A 12,979-nucleotide genomic window follows, 5' to 3' on the forward strand; every position below is an offset into this window, starting at 1 on the left:
TATATCTACTTATTATTTTGCACTTTGTTGACATGAACATTTGGTTCATAATAAACATGTAAACCAAGTGGATATTTCATGAACTGAGTATATCCTTACTGAATATTATGCAAAAAGGTTTATCAGTGACTTCCATAGTTAAAATGAAATCAGTGTCATTTTCACCAAATTTTGCAGGTACTTTAGCACCTAAATATTCCAAATATACAAAAATTAACATTGGTTGATGTGCTTGATTTTTTGCTATCAAGCTTTGAAATTCACCCATTTCAATGGTCTCAAGAAATACGCAATAAAAATAATTTTGCATTTGTAGACATCCCAAGATCACAGCGATTTTTCTACAACCATGCAAATTTTTTTGAAAATGACATGGGATTTGAATAAAGTCAATTTCAATTTTCAATTCAATTTATTTTTCTCAGTACGGTATAAAAACAATATAAATAGTACAAACATGAAATAAATCAGACATAGACATAAATAAAGTATTATACTGAAAGGGTAGCAGCCAAAAATAGTTAACCTTATGTACGGCCGACCCAAGTAAAATAATACATTATTTGAACAATTAAAGTAGAAAAGGGGAAAGATTCCTAACCAACCCAAACAATCAGAATAATAATTACATAAAAAATGAATAAGTAGTGATGATTTGGTATTTACAATTTCTCCTAAAAACATTAAGAGAGCAACTATCCTTAAGTTCCTTTGATAAAGTATTCCAAATTAATGGTCCCCTATAAAAAATTGAGTTTTGAAATAATTTTGTTCTTACTTTAGGTATATGAAAATCATTATTGCCCCTGGTTGTATAATTATGTACATTACGATTTAAAACAAAATAATTACATATTGACTGAGGTAAAAGATATTTATAACACTTGCAGTCTCATAATTGTAAGTCATAAAATTTCAAAATCCTCCAAGACTTAAAAATTGATTCTGTATGAGCATAAAAAGACGAATGGTTAACAATTCTTATCGCACGTTTTTGAAGTTTAAAAATTCTATCCAGGTGTGAATAAGAAGCACTGCCCCAGGAAAGAATACCGTAACTTTAAAAAGGTGCAACAAGTACGTGGTAGATATTTCATAAAACAGTAATTGGAAAATTGCGTAATCTGTACAAAATGCCTATGATTTTGGAAATTCTATTACAAATCAAATCAATATGAGGAACCCATAGCAATTTACTATCAATTATAATACCAAGAAATTTGACTTGCGATGCCTTTGCTACACTAAAATTTGCTAATTGCACCTGCAGATTGTCAATGCATATCTTTTTATTTGTAAAAACCATGTACTGTGTTTTCGAAATATTTACAGATAATTTATTAATGGTCAACCAAGAAGTCACCTTTTTAAATTCATTATTAAATTGCACTTGCAGAACATCAATATTATCATGTGACATAAAAATATTTGTATCGTCGGCAAATAAAATATATTTCAATTTCGAGGATACATTGCACAGATCATTTATATACAAAGTAAATAAAAGGGGCCAGAGGATAGAACCTTGGGGTACTCCACACCTTAAGTCCTTATAATTAGATTGTTGACTATTTAAAGTTACGAATTGTTGTCTATGACTTAAATAATTGTTTAAAAGATCCCAAATTTTTCCCCTTATTCCATACTTGAATAATTTATTCAGGAGTATTCTATGATCAAGTGTGTCAAACGCTTTCTGTAAATCCAAAAATAAGCCAATTGATACACCTTTCATTTCAATAACACTAGTAATACTTTGAATAAAATCAAGTAATGCTGAAGATGTGGAATACCCCACCCTAAATCCATGTTGGTTCGGACTAATAAGTCCTGCATTTTTTGTACTTCATAAATTTTTAATATAAATTTTGAAGGTTTTAGATATGTTTTTGTCATTTTTCACACCAAGCAAATAGCAATATGAGTGGATTCTTTACCTTAAATACATAATTCTGATCTATAATGTAAATTTTGTTGAAATTTAGATGGGTCTTGACCAAGTAATAGAGGTAAAAACTCAATGTTGTGATCTCTTGGGGTCTAAAAATGCAAAATTGTTTTTTCTTGAGTCCTTTCAAATGAACCTGAAAGCTCGATAGCAAAAAAATCAAGCACATCAACCCGTTAAATTGTGCATATTTGGAATAATTAGATGCTACGGTAACTGTGTAAAATTTGGTGAAAATGACATGGATTTCATTTTAACAATGGAATGACCTTAAAATGTTTCAGAGGTTTTTTTCCGGGGGGGGGGGGGGAGGGGTGGTGCAGTGTCTAACAAGCTGATATCTACTCATCTTGATTCTGACTCCCTCTATTGTTGTGCAGTGTCTGAACAAGCAGAGATCTACTGATATACAATCTTTGCCACTCTATTGTTGCCATAGTTACAAAGATAGGAAATAAAGGCTTGTTTCCAATCAAATCTTCATGCAAAACATTTCAGAACAAGACAAAAAAAATCACATCAAATAAAGACAGAAGCAGAGGTGCATTTAATGAAGAAAAATCTTTTATTTTACAACTTATATCATAAATAGAAATTTGCTAACATTCACAAGTTCTATTTACAAATGAATACACTCCATTTTACTTACAGATATGCTATGGTCAAAATGTACAATAATCATTCTCCACATTAATGCTCACATTAACCTGCTAGAAAATTGCAGTTTGAAATGAAGAGAGATATAAAATTAAGTGACTTAAAAAAAAAAAAAGGGTTTTTTATGTGACTTTTAGATGGTATGTTCACTATTGATTTCATTAGATATAATACACAATATATTTATACACCTTCTACATTCAATAAAAAAAATGTTTAATTATATTTCATAAGCAATTTTACCAAGAAATAATTTAATAAACATATCCCCAACTTCGCACAGAGGTAAATAAAGTGTTACTTTTGAGAGCTTTTAATGTCAGTATAAATTTCATTTCAATAATTTACATAAGTACAAATTTATGTGTTATTCACACAAGCAATAGATTTTTATTACTGAAATTATCTCACTCTGATCGCAACAAAATACATATGGTGGTAAAGATAATCGTCAGAACAATTTCCTTTCATTTTTCATTAGTCATCTTAAATTTATTCTTCAAACAAATTATAGTATGTCTTTGTCCACATTGTTTCTTTATCAATATACACAGACTGGATCAGTATGATAAAAAATTTAATTCAAGTTCAAAGGTTACTCAATGGATAAGAAAATATGTACCTTCACACAAAATATATCGGAAATTCAGCAACAGTATTTCATTTTGATTCAAAATAAATGGTCACAAATACAATGCTTTCTCACAATATAAATCACATACATTAATGATTGAGAATATGATTAATGTTTAAAGGCTTGAAATGTCAATTTAGGTGGAAAACTAAATTTTTACCTTCCCTGCAATATACATATTCCGAGAAAAACTAGTTTCCATAAAACAACATGTTTTGGTAGATGCATTTTAAAGCAAGTTTAGAAAGTACTAAAATTTCTTCTAAAGGCTTGAAGACACACGAAATTATGTTTGTAAAAAAAAAAAAAAAACCCAAGGCATTGCTGAAGTCAAATTTCTTGGAACTACAGCACTACTGTATACAGTGGTGTTCAAAAGGTAATGAACCCAACCAGAAAATGAACATATTCAAAGTGTTCAAGGTATGCCCTATTTTAGATATTTAATTGTGAAGTCAGGTGATAAAATATTACATTCAATAGTTTGCTTCTCTCGGCTTGCCGAACATTGTAGTGTTGTTGTCTACACTCAACACTCAACATGATGGAGTACCTTTTGTGGTGGGGTTCACTAACTTTTGAGCACAACTGTATATGTGACTTTTACAAGTTAAATATTACATGTTTTGCATTTAGACGATATGGATTGACCAAACTAAAAAGATCATGATTGAAGTATATTGATTACATCATGGTAGCATTTCAGTCTAAAAATAAAGACTTTTAAAAATTCACCCCTTTCCATCTTCTCTTAAAAATAAAATTGAAAAAAAGGGAAATATGTAGGAAGTTCAAAGCTCAAGAAAACAAGTTTAAACTCAGATATAATAGAAATAGATATAATAGAAATAAATACATGAAAGGAAATGAGCGTTGTTTGACAGCTGAATGAAAGATGTAGCAATCAAATAAAATACTGCATGTATTAGCTAGGCAAAATATAAAGTAGCCATGCACTTACAAAATGTTGCGTAATTTTGGAACCGTGTACCCAGGCGTCGCAAATTTGGTCTCAAAAGATGCGCAAGACTTGAAAGTAAAAAATTTTGCACGACGGCGTAGTGACGAAATTTGTCGAGGGAGGGGGGTCAAATTGACCCAACCCCAGTTTACTAAGGGTTAAAGCAGTTTACAGTCCATCCCTTCTCTAAACCAATCTAAATCGGTGATTTAAAGCAGTTTACAGTCCATCCCTTCTATAAACCAATCTAAACCAGTGATTTAAATCAGTTTACAGTCCATCCCTTCTCTAAACCGATCTAAATCGGTGATTTAAATCAGTTTACAGTCCATCCCTTCTATAAACCAATCTAAACCAGTGATTTAAATCAGTTTACAGTCCATCCCTTCTCTAAACCGATCTAAATCGGTGATTTAAAGCAGTTTACATTCCATCCCTTCTATAAACCAATCTAAACCAGTGATTTAAACCAGTTTACAGTCCATCCCTTCTATAAACCAATCTAAACCAGTGATTTAAATCAGTTTACAGTCCATCCCTTATCTAAACCAGTGATTAAAAGCGGTTCACAGTCCATCCCTTATCTAAACCAGTGATTTAAAGCGGTTCACAGTCCATCCCTTATCTAAACCAGTGATTTAAAGCGGTTCAGTCCATCCCTTATCAAAACCAGTGATTTAAAGCGGTTTACAGGAAGGTAATTCCATGTAGTATGTACATCCAACCCCCTATATGTGGGTCCTTCCTGAAATTAATTGTCTCTGCTTTGTGCTTTGTATGAAATGTTGTAATTCTCTCACATTATCATGGCTTGAGTAGCTCATAGAGTGAAGTGAAAATGGGGGTCAGACATACAAAAAGGTTGACTATTTTCTTTGATGAAATCACCACCCTACATTACATGTATACAAGGAGTTGGGTGACTAGTCTCATGATTCTGACGCTTCAGAGACAGCTTTGCGGCAGAATGGACAGTGATTCTTCTGTAGGACTTGAATCTCATATTCATCAGTGTGAAACAACTATAGACAAACAAAAAATTAGTAGAAATATCAACCAACATGTTAAAGTTTTCAGAAGACCAGATTTTGAATTTTTTTTTAACATTACAAATCATGTTGCTAATATTTTCTCTTAGATTCGCAGATTTAAATCTGTGTAAAAACCCTACCTTTTAAGAAATATTACCTACGAACAAGTGGAACGCCTCTGGCAGTCTCACCTGCTTTACGAGATTTGACATAGCAGAGGTGCTGACTTTTAAAACAGCTATCGAATTATTCACAAAAGAAAACACTCATATCATAATAAAATACTATGTCCATTGACCCAAAATGACCTTTGACCATGATCATGAGACCTAAGACATGTGCAAAACAATCATTCATACTTGATTACCCTTATGTAGATGTTTGATGAACTACATGTGTAGATCCATAAACTATTTGGTAAAGTTATGATGCCAATTCAACAAATATCAAGTTCATTGACTTTAAATGACCTTTGATCTTGGTCAGGTGACCTGAAATGCGCACAGGATATTCAGGGATACATGGTTACTGTTATGTGAAAAATTCATAAACTAGATCCACAAACTTTTAAGTTATGATGACAATTCCACAAATACCCCTAACATGGTCTAAGTTCATTGACCCTAAATGACCTTCAACCTTGCTCATGTGACCTGAAAATCAGGCAGGATGTTAATACTTGATTACCCTTATGTACAAGTTTCATGAACTAGGTCCTTATACTTTCGAAGCGATGACATTTAAAAAAAACTTAACTTTGGTTAAGATTTCAATGTTGATGCCGCCGCCGTCGGAAAAACGGCACCTAGTCTCGCTCTGCTATGCAGGCGAGACAAAAATGAATGAAATTAAATTTTAACGAAAAATTTCAGATTTCAACAAGCATATAGTCTGTTCATATACAACATATGGTATTATGCATTTCTGAGAACTGAATATCATTATTATTATCTGGATAATTAATTTCAGAACTTCAGAGGCATAGTGGTATTGATACTTACCTGATTACATGAAGGACATACAATGACCGATACATCAGGCATAATAGACTTGAAGTATTGATAACGAAGTGGAGCTGACCATCTTTTGACCACTACATGACTACGATCAAGAGACTTTAAGACCGTTCGGTTAACCACCACAGGAACAAACTCATTTCCTCCTTGCTACAATGAATACAAATTATGAAAATTACTTATTATTCTTCTCATAAAAATGACCTAATAGGTTTATTGTATTGCATATGATTCAATTCAATTCAATCCAATTTAATTCAAATTTATTTTCCACAAATTGAGTAAAAGACATATAAATATCAGAACAATCAAAATATATACATAGATAGTTACAATACAAGTATACATAGTTACAATATATTACATGAAAAATCAAAAATAAGAAAATCAAAATGTGGGGGGGGGGGGAGACCCAACAACTTTGGCAAGACTCCAAAAATACTAAATTAATTTCAATATTTATGAACTAATAGTGCAATTGATCATATAGTTAGCACCACAATACGTACATAATCTTATTGAAAGGGCTTCACTGATCATGATAAATTAGACTTCATCACAAACAACATAATATCAGAAATAATAAGAATATCAGAAATAATAAGAATATCAAGTTGAAATCATCCCTTGGCTATCATTACACAAAATATCTTTTTTTTCTTCTTTTGAGAGGGCATGCTTCGCCATGAAAAAGAAAGTAGGTATTCTTTGTATACAGTGCGTCCCAGAAAAAACGAAACCGAGATTTAGCGATGATTTATCATAACTTAATCATAAATAAAATAGACAAATGACCTACCAATGTAAAGCTTAGAATCTCCTCTTTCATCTGGTATTATTTAGATTATTCCTTATTCACGCATGATTGAGCAAAAACAATTCGAAGAAAGGATGCCAAAAACTCATTTGGCGGGGGGTATCTGAATTTCAAAAAGAAAATCACATGACTAAAAAGTTCAATATCTTCTCTTTTCTTTGATACCTAAATCACAGAAAATGGTCAAGTAGTAAAAAAGTTATGATCCCTCGAAACAATGCTTGTATTTCCATAATTTTATTAAATAAACGTGTTTTCACCGGTTTCCCACAGAAGCTATCGCACGGTAACAAAAGACTTAATGCATGGCTGATCGTCAACAAAACGGAGTGTCGAGTGAGTTTGAACGCTAGCCTGTAAAACCTCTTCATTTTTTGAAATTATTGAAATTCAAGCCTTATTTCAAATAACCAGAACTTTGTTATTTCTTAACCATTTTCTGTAATTAAGGTATCAAATTAAAGAGCAGATATTGAACTTTTCAAAAATGTGGTTTTCTTTTTAAAACCCAGATACGGCCCGCCAAGTGACTTTTTGGTATCCCCTTTTCAAATTGTTTTTGCTCACTCATGCGTGAATGAGAAATAATCTAAGTAATTTCAGATGAAAGAGGAGATTCTAAGCTATAAAATGGTAGGTCATTTGTCTATTGTATTTGCGATTAAGTTATGATAAATCATCGATTAATCTCGGTTTCGTTTTTTGTGGGACGCACTGTATACCTTGTAAATAGGCATGGATATAATTTCATTGAAAATGGTAGCAAATTCATAATTCGATAAAATATAAGTTAATATACCCTAAAATAATACACTCTGTATTTCCCTATTTTCGTAGGAAGGGTTTATTACCTCAAAACTAAGGAGTCTAGTTGTGAAGGGATCAAGTAAAGGGTTTTTTACCTCAAACTAAGGATTTCTTACCTCAAAGCTAAGGAGTCTAGTTGTGAAGGGATCAAGGAAGGGGTTTCTTACCTCAAAGCAAAGGAGTCTAGTTGTGAAGAGATCAAGGAAGGGGTTTCTTACCTCAAAGCTAAGGAGTCTAGTTGTGAAGGGATCAAGGAAGGGGTTTCTTACCTCAAAGCTAAGGAGTCTAGTTGTGAAGGGATCAAGAAAGGGGTTTCTTCCCTCAAACTAAGGAGTCTAGTTGTGAAGGGATCAAGGAAGGTGTTTCTTCCATCAAACTAAGGAGTCTAGTTGTGAAGGGATCAAGGAATGGATTTCTTACCTCAAACTAAGGAGTCTAGTTGTGAAGGGATCAAGAAAGGGGTTTCTTACCTCAAAGTTAAGGAGTCTAGTTGTGAAGGGATCAAGGAAGGGGTTTCTTACCTCAAACTAAGGAGTCTAGTTGTGAAGGGATCAAGAAAGGGGTTTCTTACCTCAAAGTTAAGGAGTCTAGTTGTGAAGGGATCAAGGAAGGGGTTTCTTACCTCAAAGCTAAGGAGTCTAGTTGTGAAGGGATCAAGGAAGGGATTTCTTCCCTCAAAGGTAATAGTTCTAGTTGTGAAGGGATCGAGGAAGGGGTTTCTTACCTCAAAGCTAAGGAGTCTAGTTGTGAAGGGATCAAGGAATGGATTTCTTACCTCAAACTAAGGAGTCTAGTTGTGAAGGGATCAAGAAAGGGGTTTCTTACCTCAAAGTTAAGGAGTCTAGTTGTGAAGGGATCAAGGAAGGGGTTTCTTACCTCAAAGCTAAGGAGTCTAGTTGTGAAGGGATCAAGGAAGGGATTTCTTCCCTCAAAGGTAATAGTTCTAGTTGTGAAGGGATCGAGGAAGGGGTTTCTTACCTCAAAGCTAAGGAGTCTAGTTGTGAAGGGATCAAGGAAGGGATTTTTTTTTACTCAAAGCTAATAGTTCTAGTTGTGAAGGGATCAAGGCAGGGGTTTCTTACCTCAAAGCTAAGAAGTCTAGTTGTGAAGGGATCAAGGAAGGGGTTTCTTACCTCAAAGCTAAGGAGTCTAGTTGTGAAGGGATCAAGAAAGATGTTTCTTCCCTCAAACTAAGGAGTCTAGTTGTGAAGGGATCAAGGAAGGGGTTTCTTACCTCAAAGCTAAGGAGTCTAGTTGTGAAGGGATCAAGGAAGGGGTTTCTTACATCAAAGCAAAGGAGTCAAGTTGTGAAGGGATCACGGAAGGGGTTTCTTACCTCAAAGCTAAGGAGTCTAGTTGTGAAGGGATCAAGGAAGGTGTTTATTCCATCAAAGCTAAGGAGTCTAGTTGTGAAGGGATTAAGGAATGGATTTCTTACCTCAAACTAAGGAGTCTAGTTGTGAAGGGATCAAGAAAGGGGTTTCTTACCTCAAAGTTAAGGAGTCTAGTTGTGAAGGGATCAAGGAAGGGGTTTCTTACCTCAAAGCTAAGGAGTCTAGTTGTGAAGGGATCAAGGAAGGGGTTTCTTACCTAAAAGCTAAGGAGTCTAGTTGTGAAGGGATAAAAAAGGGGTTTCTTACCTCAAAGCTAAGGAATCAAGGAAGGGATTTCTTACCTCAAAGCTAAGGAGTCTAGTTGTGAAGGGATCAAGTACGGAATTTCTTACCTCAAAGCTAAGGAGTCTAGTTGTGAAGGGATCAAGGAAGGGGTTTCTTACCTCAAAGCTAAGGAGTCTAGTTGTGAAGGGATCAAGAAAGGGATTTCTTACCTCAAACTAAGGAGTCTAGTTGTGAAGGGATCAAGGAAGGGGTTTCTTAGCTCAAAGCTAAGGAGTCTAGTTGTGAAGGGATCAAAAAAGGTGTTTCTTACCTCAAACTAAGGAGTCTAGTTGTGAAGGGATCAAGGAAGGGGTTTCTTAGCTCAAAGCTAAGGAGTCTAGTTGTGAAGGGATCAAGGAAGGGGTTTCTTACCTCAAAGCTAAGGAGTCTAGTTGTGAAGGGATCAAGGAAGGGGTTTCTTACCTCAAACTAAGGAGTCTAGTTGTGAAGGGATCAAGGAAGGGGTTTCTTAGCTCAAAGCTAAGGAGTCTAGTTGTGAAGGGATCAAGGAAGGGGTTTCTTACCTCAAAGCTAAGGAGTCTAGTTGTGAAGGGATCAAGGACGGGGTTTCTTACCTCAAAGCTAAGGAGTCTAGTTGTGAAGGGATCAAGGAAGGGGTTTCTTACCTCAAACTAAGGAGTCTAGTTGTGAAGGGATCAAGGAAGGTGTTTCTTACCTCAAAGCTAAGGAGTCTAGTTGTGAAGGGATCAAGGAAGGGATTTCTTCCCTCAAAGCTAATAGTTCTAGTTGTGAAGGGATCAAGGAAGGGGTTTCTTACCTCAAAGCTAAGGAGTCTAGTTGTGAAGGGATCAAGAAAGGGATTTCTTACCTCAAACTAAGGAGTCTAGTTGTGAAGGGATCAAGGAAGGGGTTTCTTACCTCAAACTAAGGAGTCTAGTTGTGAAGGGATCAAGGAAGGGGTTTCTTACCTCAAAGCTAAGGAGTCTAGCTGTGAAGGGATCAAGGAAGGGGTTTCTTACCTCAAAGCTTAGGAGTCTAGTTGTGAAGGGATCAAGGACGGGGTTTCTTACCTCAAAGCTAAGGAGTCTAGTTGTGAAGGGATCAAGGAAGGGATTTCTTACCTCAAACTAACGAGTCTAGTTGTGAAGGGATCAAGGAAGGGGTTTCTTACCTCAAAGCTAAGGAGTCTAGTTGTGAAGGGATCAAGGAAGGGGTTTCTTACCTAAAAGCTAAGGAGTCTAGTTGTGAAGGGATAAAAAAGGGGTTTCTTACCTCAAAGCTAAGGAGTCTAGTTGTGAAGGGATCAAGGAAGGGGTTTCTTACCTCAAAGCTAAGGAGTCTAGTTGTGAAGGCATCAAGGACGGGGTTTCTTACCTCAAAGCTAAGGAGTCTAGTTGTGAAGGGATCAAGGAAGGGGTTTCTTACCTCAAAGCTAAGGAGTCTAGCTGTGAAAGGATCTTCTTGAACATCTGTATCATCTCCACCATATTCATCTAGTCTCATAGATTGTACATTGCCTTTGTTTGATTCACTCCATTTATCTCCACCACTACGACCATTCCTTGGTGGCTCCATCTGGATCAGCTGGATAGCCTCCTCATCAGGGATCCCTTCCTCCAGGTGGAACTCTACTAGAGGGAGCACCTCTGTCAAAACAAATATCAGAGTTGTCTATCAGAAATCAAATTATGTTTTATCAGGGGTTTATCAGTGGGATTTGAGGAGGACAGAGAGAGCAAAGGTGAGAGTGATATGAAGATGATGGAGAGGAAGAAGAATGAGAACCTGATGCAGATGTTGAGATTGTAAGAAATAGTGGACCAGTTGGTCAAGGTAAATGGGATAGGTCTAGCTTTCATTGATTGTAAAACAAATGTGCAATTTAGTATATTAAATTCTTGTTTCTTACATATGTAAATTATTTAATTTATAGGTACAAAAAAACGGTAATGAGTTCCATTTTATGTACTAAACAGAAACACAATCATGACATATGAAACAAGAGCAATGGTCATTGTAAATATGTATTCCAAAATAAATAAAATAAAGAATGCCTCCTCACCAAAAGATACAAATGAGTGGACAAAGGGTTGACTGCAATTTATACACCGATTGCCTTGGTTGTTGAGTAGAGGGTTGGTGGTAGAACAACGATAGCACATTGGTAAGACATCCTAAGAGACATAGAATAAATCAATGTTACACGTTTAAATACCATCCATCCACTTATTCAGGAAATCATCAAAAGGGGTTCAAACTCTTGTACACTTGTGCTTTACATACAGAAGATCTGAATCACCACCTCAGGATAGAGACCCTAACAAAAAATTATTGCTTTCTGGTTTGAAAATCAATTACAAAGAGTCTGTTTAGGTTAGGTCACCATTACATGTTAAACATGTGCATGCAACAAATAATGTCAAAAGTATGGTAATTTCTCTTCATGTTGAAACTTTCACATATTATAATGACATGAAATCATTCTAACACATATTTTATGATTTTTAATCCAGTTTAAAGAATTTGGTGCAATGTTTGTGGTTACCTCAGCATCATGGAATGGTTTGGACCTAATAGTGATGCTACCAAGATCAATAGATTCTTGGAACCGAGCAGGAATCCTCAATGACTGTAGCTTCTCAAAGGCAAACCTAGCTAGCTTGAAGGCTCCAAGGTTACGACTCTGTTTAGCCAAGGCATACAGTGTGTTCCTAAACAACAACGTTAAGGAAATAAGACCTTGTCAAACATTAATCTTTTAGTGACATTTTTACAACATAAAATGTATGCAGAAATTGTCAGACGTCGATTCATGAAAACAGACGATGGGTATTATCTTGGTGACGGTTGTGCTACAATTTTGTTATTAAGCATTTTTATGGTCTGAAACTGTGTGACGTTAAAAAGAATTTCAATGGATGATGAATGCAAAATACTCAAAAATTTAAAAATAAATATTTTTCCCTCAATAACAACTCTTTTAAAAATCATGGATGAATTACAAAATAACTTGCTTCAATCAAGGTAAATTATCAGTCAGTCTCACAATAGCCATACTTATTTCACTTTTACTTGCCATCATCTAAAATGACGCTATCTAGATTCTTCAAGCTAACATCAATGAGAATTACCTTAAGTATTGCATGTACTAAATGATTATGAAATGTATACTTCATAACATGAATTTATAAAACAAGATAGCCTGACTCGTAAACTAACATCAAGACTCTTAACATTAACATTAAGCTATGAATTTTAAAATGAATGAAAATCAAAGGATACACTTTGCTAATTCCATGTGGAATATCATTGAGAATAGCATGCCACAGGTATCTTGACATATTAAAGAGTGCATCAGGAAGATGAGATGTGAATGGTTCATCGGTGTAACGTTGGATAGAATGATACACGTAGTACATTTCAGCTTTAGCTTGAAATTCCTGGAATTTTCTTAACATGTCTCTTCTCTTGTCTATGTCAGCTGAAAAT

The 12,979-nt window shown here is 34.8% G+C and overlaps 1 protein-coding gene across 1 annotated transcript in view; it reads right to left on the reverse strand.

Moving 5' to 3' along the window:
* Window positions 1-2,494: 2,494 nt before the first annotated feature.
* LOC129258024 (intraflagellar transport protein 122 homolog) overlaps window positions 2,495-12,979 on the reverse strand; it is a 42,822-nt gene continuing 32,337 nt past the window's right edge. The window contains exons 20-25 of the mRNA XM_064097772.1: window positions 12,773-12,971; window positions 12,036-12,201; window positions 11,553-11,664; window positions 10,916-11,136; window positions 6,233-6,397; window positions 2,495-5,222 (exon numbers count right to left, since the gene is read on the reverse strand). Coding sequence (XP_063953842.1) covers window positions 5,130-5,222; window positions 6,233-6,397; window positions 10,916-11,136; window positions 11,553-11,664; window positions 12,036-12,201; window positions 12,773-12,971 — 956 coding nt within the window. The 3' untranslated portion in view covers window positions 2,495-5,129. The remainder of the gene's footprint in view (window positions 5,223-6,232; window positions 6,398-10,915; window positions 11,137-11,552; window positions 11,665-12,035; window positions 12,202-12,772; window positions 12,972-12,979) is intronic.

This window comes from Lytechinus pictus, chromosome 3 (genome assembly GCF_037042905.1).
Source record: "Lytechinus pictus isolate F3 Inbred chromosome 3, Lp3.0, whole genome shotgun sequence".
NCBI classification, from domain to species: Eukaryota; Metazoa; Echinodermata; class Echinoidea; order Temnopleuroida; family Toxopneustidae; genus Lytechinus; species Lytechinus pictus.